The sequence below is a fragment of the Glycine soja genome, chromosome 11 (assembly GCF_004193775.1).
Source record: "Glycine soja cultivar W05 chromosome 11, ASM419377v2, whole genome shotgun sequence".
Classification (NCBI taxonomy): domain Eukaryota; kingdom Viridiplantae; phylum Streptophyta; class Magnoliopsida; order Fabales; family Fabaceae; genus Glycine; species Glycine soja.
Genome location: NC_041012.1, coordinates 43,279,753 through 43,285,804, shown reverse-complemented (window position 1 = coordinate 43,285,804; position 6,052 = coordinate 43,279,753). Strand labels below are relative to the sequence as shown.

The 6,052-nt window shown below is 33.7% G+C and overlaps 1 protein-coding gene across 2 annotated transcripts; it reads right to left on the bottom strand.

The window, feature by feature from the left end:
- Positions 1 to 1,029: 1,029 nt before the first annotated feature.
- On the bottom strand, positions 1,030 to 4,805 carry LOC114377417 (G-type lectin S-receptor-like serine/threonine-protein kinase B120). 2 transcript variants are annotated; one of them, XM_028335910.1, is made up of 7 exons: positions 3,260 to 4,805; positions 2,965 to 3,075; positions 2,623 to 2,852; positions 2,326 to 2,536; positions 1,987 to 2,224; positions 1,746 to 1,893; positions 1,030 to 1,549 (listed from the first exon to the last, which is right to left on the bottom strand). In XM_028335910.1, the coding sequence occupies exons 1-7, from the start codon at positions 4,560 to 4,562 to the stop codon at positions 1,247 to 1,249; spliced, it is 2,544 nt and encodes an 847-aa protein (XP_028191711.1). In that variant the 5' UTR covers positions 4,563 to 4,805; the 3' UTR covers positions 1,030 to 1,246. The 2 variants fall into 2 exon arrangements, with proteins under 2 accessions (XP_028191711.1, XP_028191710.1); XM_028335909.1 differs by having other exon boundaries at positions 2,623 to 2,864; positions 3,260 to 4,804.
- Positions 4,806 to 6,052: the final 1,247 nt, after the last annotated feature.

Here is a 6,052-nt window from a genome sequence, read left to right as displayed (position 1 = left end):
TGTTCAAGTGTTTTGATTTTGATAGAAATAAATAAAAATATATTTTTATTGATATTTAATTGATAAAATCTACGCCCCTTGGATAAAATTAGGATAAATTCCACTTACATTTCTTGAAATTTAATGACATTTTATCCAATATCCTTTTTTTTATATTACTTTGTCTTTCCTTAACTTAATATAATTTTGTAAGAAATTAAAAAAAAATGTGTTAATAAGAAAAAGAAAGGGACTAAATTCAACCTACTAAATAAATTAAGGGATAAAAAATAAATTTAACCTATAAATTAAAGAATATTTTTGTGGAGTGAAAAAAATAAATAAAGGAGTACTATCAAATCAAAATTTATTAAATCTCAAGAGATATGTAAGTGTAATTTATCCTTAAAAAGTACTGAAACAAAACGTATAAAAAGCATTATAATTAAAGACACCGTTCTACTTTTATATTTTTAGGACTATAGTTTACAATAGTTGGTAGGTTACTCTTATGTGTATTTTTTAAGGAATTTAATAGTTTAAATTTATATATCACCTTTAGAAATAGTGTACATGTTTTTTTTTTTTTTAAAGTGTGTACGTTAAATGAATTTTTACGTTGTGGTATATGCAATTTTAATTCTATTTTTTGCTCTTTCTAACTTACATTTTCCTGTCGAAACAAATCCTAAAAATATGTTAAAAAGAAAAGGACTATGAAAGTTAATGGCTGAAAATATATTTTATCTACTAAAGTAATTCCTGCAGTTGAAAATAATGGACAAATCACGTGTAAAAGAAAAAGCTAGTTTGTTGACTTTCGGACTTATTCTGTGCATGTGGAGCACGTACAAGAATCATGGTTGTTGTCCACCCAAGTTTTTCTGAAGACAAAATTACCTACACATGCATACATGTAACATGATAGCACCTGAAGTGAAGTCGACAAACTCAAATTTAAATTTTCTTTTTTTATGATGTGAAACTAGTTCAATTTTTCTATGTTGCATACTTGCCTACCCCATATAAAGTGATCCTAGTCATTTTTCATTCTATTTGTCAGGTAACAAATCACATTTCTGAAGTCTCAAAATACCAATTGTCATTGATATATACAAATGTGTATTCAATATTAAGAGTATAGTAAAGTTTAATTTCGCCAGGGTCATAAGGGAAAAACTAAAACAGTGAGCCCTATGAATGTATGTGTGAAGGGTGAAAGAGAAGTGCAAACAAAACTGACACAGAAAGGGACTGGAATCAATTTCTATCTCCCTACCACCATTGTGACTGTCAAATCATTTGAAACATCAAGGCCATCCATGTAAAATTGTCTGTCCTCAGTTCTCCTCATTGAAGTAATCAAAGGTTGCGTAGGCATGGGAAGAGTTGTTGCTTCACTTTCCAGCATCAACACCACAGCAGACATGTTTGGCCTGTGAGCTGCTGAATCTTGCACACATAACATCCCTATGTGTATGCATCTCAAAGCCTTGTTTCTAGGACTAGAATCACGAATGCAAGGATCAAGAAGCTCCATTGCTCTGTGTTCATTCCAAAGATGCCATGCCTACACCCATTCCATCATAAAACATTAGCTTCTTGCATTTCAATTAACTCTGTATTAAAAATGTTGCAACTAGACACACATTTATCAAACTAGTTTTTCTAAACAAGTTAGAAATTTCAGCAAAACTAAGAATTTGCATAACATATTTATGCAAATTGCACTGATACAAAAAAAAAAAGTTTAATAGGGTACTCACATATCCTATGAGGCTTGAGTCATCTGAGTGACGAAAGCTAGTGTTTCTGCGGCCACTCAAAATCTCTAGTAGTAATACACCAAAACTGTATACATCAGACTTGACTGAAAACAGACCTTCCATTGCATATTCAGGGGCCATATAACCACTGCAGCAGAGTTATATATTAAGATTAGTTTGGTCCAAGTAAAAATTTACAAATGGATGATTCAACATTCAAGCAAAATCAAAGCGTACTTACTAAGTACCAACTACTCTGTTCGTATTGGCTTCATTCTGGTTCCCACCAAATATCCTGGCCAAGCCAAAGTCTGATATTTTCGGGTTCATGTTTTCATCCAACAAAATGTTACTCGCTTTTAAATCTCGATGAATTATTCTAAGTCTTGAATCACGGTGCAAATAAAGTAATGCTCTCGCAATGCTTTCAATGATTTCAAAACGTCTTGTCCAAGGTAGTTGTGTTTGTTTGACTGGATCTGTCAAGGCGATAACCAAAAAGTGCAAAATTGTTAAGAAAAAATTATGTTAATTAAAAAATGCAGAAAGAAACAAGCATGGTTAATGTGAAGAAACATACCAAATAAAAAGCAATCCAAGCTTTTGTTTGGCATGTATTCATATACCAGCAACTTCTCTTCCCCTTGAATAGAGCAACCCATTAATCTAACTAAATTTCTGTGTTGTAGTTTGGCTATCAGCATCATTTCATTCTTGAACTCCTCTAAGCCTTGGCCAGACCGTCTTGAAAGCCTCTTAACAGCTATTTGTTCTCCGCCTGGAAGCTTTCCCTGGTAAATGGAGCAAATAATTTTCATTACATTTTAGCAAGACTTTTTTTATTACTAAAAGATGGGCTTAATAGAAGCATTTTTACCTTGTAGACAGGGCCAAAACCCCCTTGCCCAAGCTTATTTTCTTCAGAGAAATTGTTTGTGGCTATAGAAATGCAACTAAAATTGAAAACTGGAAATTCTGGTCCACTTAATTGGTTCCCCTCCAAAGTAAGGTCAGCTGATCCTGAAAATTCTGCTGACATCTCTCTGCTCTTGTTTTCATCAAAAACTGGTAGTACATTACTACTCTTGCAACAAGAAACTGAGGAAACTGTAGGCAGAACTAGAAAGAAAATGAGAAACACACACTAAGTCAAAATCAAAAACAGCATTTCAAATATCTAAGAAAAAAAGATTAGGATGCAGGGAGATGAATATTTCACCTTTCAGTTTTGCCTTGAATCTCCACACCAGCCATACAAAGATTCCTAGGCAGATTAACCCCGCCACAACAGTTGATATTATCACAATTCTGTTCGTTTTTCCACCATCATCTGTATAATTTGAAAACACAAAAGTCATGTATGTTATTAGAACCTGACCATCATAGAAGCTCGTGAGAAATTTTAAAGATTCTTCCCTTCTCATAATCTTCATATTCATAGACAATTTTAAAGTCAAAATCAAAATTGAAATGTTATTCATGGAAACAGAAATAAAAGGGACTCTTTACCTTACCTAAATCAGAATGAGCGAGGCGTATGTACAATGTATTTCCTCCACTTTCCAAATGTTGAATATCAACCAAGTCCCCATGCCACACCATGCACCCTAATCCATTAACATTAGCATACGCAGTACAAGAATCATTGCTAAAACACTCTCTGTCACAATCATTCGTGCCAACCACAAGTGCGAAATCCGGCAACTTCATAGACTTACGATCCAAGAACCCATCCTCTCCAACACTAACGCCAGTCCCGGAAGTAACATTAATCCTCTGAGCCTTGAGTGGAGTCATCCTCGTACACCCACCCGACCAGTTCCCCTTATCCCACTGATCCTTATGCTTCGGTTCAAAACCTCGTATGCAAGTACAAACAGGTACTAAATCCTCGGGGGACAACGTTAACACATCACACGCCGCGAAACTCCCACACTTGTTATAAACATCACACTCGTGAAAAGGCCCTTTTTGAATCTCGTTCCAACTTTTCTCATCTTCATTCCATCGGAACTCTCTCTCATACCCATCCCACCCTATTTGAAACCTCACCTTATCAGTGCCGTTTAAGGGGTTATATATGAAGTACCTACCACCTTTACCATCCCCATTAAGCGTGAAACCGTAAAGATAACTTGCTGCGATGGACAACCCTTGAAACATTCTACCATCCCAATACCCACTTCTCCACCTTCTTTTTTCCCCTTCCCAAACCACTATCTGAGGTAACCCTTCAGGATCCACCCCCATAGTGTAGTTTCCCTTTGAAGGATCCGTGGCTGATTTCCATGAAGTGAAGACATGGCTAGTGCTCAATCCACCCACTGACACCTTCATACCTGGCATGTATGTATCCGTTGGATTCTCGAAGCTTTGCCAAACCTCTTTCCTTTCGCATGTGAGTACGAGATTGCCATCGTCACGAAGAGTTGCTGAGGAGTTTTTGTTGTTATCATCAATGGAAACATTGGTGGACCAGACATGGTTCATGGCTCCATCGAGGACTACGAGGTTGCCGTCATTTGCGATTGTGATGGCTCCTACGGTGCCGTTGATGGGTTTGTCGCGGTTTGCCACCCATATAACTTCTGATCCGGGAATGTTGTCGTACCAAATTCCGACGTAGCGGGAAGAGGAGTTGTCGAAGCTGAAGAAACCCATCGCGAAGTTGAGCTCTTCTGAGACCAAAGTTTCATGCTCTTTGTCCCTGATCGTGACACCCTGCGTGATCCTGATCTTTGAACTAGCTGCTAAAGAAAACAAATTGTGGAAAGAAAAGAGAAAAAGATAAAAGGAGATCATCATCGCCGCTGCCATAGTATTATTATTCTTATTATTTCTTGGGGTGAGAGTGGCAGTGATGAAAGCATAAAAGGATAATTTTTTAGTTAGTGGGTGTGACTGTGATGAAATGAGAAAAGGGAGAAGATGGAACGTATTAATTTGACAGAATGAGTTTGGGATGAAGGGGGTGAAGAGGACCGGATTTCATTTATGAGAAGACACGTTTGTGTAGTGGTTGTTGAAAACACGGCTCGGAGATGAGAGAAAGAGTTGAAAATGGAACACGACGTCACACTCATTGTCATAGGCATAGCTATAGGTAACTTGATGTTAAAATTTTGTTTTTATTTGTCAAAGCAAAGAATGAATATTAAATAAAGAAAAAGGTACGGCATTAAGTTGTATTATTAATGACTAATCCTTGACTTAATGGCTTACAATGCGGCAGAGAAGAGAGACAAGAGAATCCACCTCAGCTGATACACATTATCGCACTTTCTTTTTCACGGCTATCCTTAGCATTAAAAAGTAACACAGTCTTACACTAATATACTTACTTACCTTAAATATGTTTTTTTAAGGTAAGATATATTCCTTTTTCTGCTACTTATTAAAAAAAATATTTTCCAATATGAAATTTTTATTTTTATTTTTCTTTTTATACTTGTTATTAATATAAGACGGTTAAGTGATAACATCACAAATAAAATGTTACATCATTCTTTTAATTTTCACGTGTTTAGATTATGTTTAGTAAAATATTTTGATTAATTTTAAATTTTTTTATTAATTAAAAAATTAATTTGATTATTTGATAAATAAATATTTTTAATAGCTTCTCAGTCTTTTTTAATTTTTTTATATTTTTTCCTATTTGTCCTTAATATATTTATTATATTTCCTATTTACCATTTTTAAATAAATTATAATTTTATTGTTTTTCAATTATTTTACATTTTTTAATTACTTTAATTGTTAATTTTACTAATCACTTATAATTTAATAAGTTTGTTTTTTTAATTTCCAATTAGTTTTGTTAAACATAATTTTAATAATTTTTAAAAATACACATTTAGAATTGACTTGACCGACTTTAAAATCGACTAATCAAATTTAACAAATCTCCATCTTCATTACAAATTTCATGAGGTTAAAGATAGGCAAAGGAGGAGCCACCGCTGCCACCACCGTCTAAAAGAAGTGATATGAAAGTGATAGCATAACATATAAATTATTGCTTAATGGTCTCATACCAACCACATGTATTGAAATCAAAAAATTGAAAACGTCAAATAAGAAAATAAATAAATAAATATATTAAATAAGAAGCAATCTAAAAAATAGGTATATTTCAAATAGGAAAAACATATATTAAGTCTAATTGTATTGCACACTACTATAATTTTAGGTGTACAAACCAAGAGAAAAATAGAAAATATCAATTTTTATTAGTTAAAATGAAAAATAAAAAAATGAAAGATTTTTAAAGACTTATAAGATTTTTTTATCCATAAAAATTAAAT

Excerpts from the sequence above, each read along its gene's own strand:
- LOC114377417 (XM_028335909.1), bottom strand. The coding sequence starts at position 4,562 with ATGGCAGCGGCGATGATGATCTCCTTTTATCTTTTTCTCTTTTCTTTC. Across the intron at positions 3,076-3,259 it reads CCTCGCTCATTCTGATTTAG|ATGATGGTGGAAAAACGAAC; the intron begins GTAAGGTAAAGA and ends CAAATTATACAG. Across the intron at positions 2,865-2,964 it reads ATTCAAGGCAAAACTGAAAG|TTCTGCCTACAGTTTCCTCA; the intron begins GTGAAATATTCA and ends TTTTCTTTCTAG.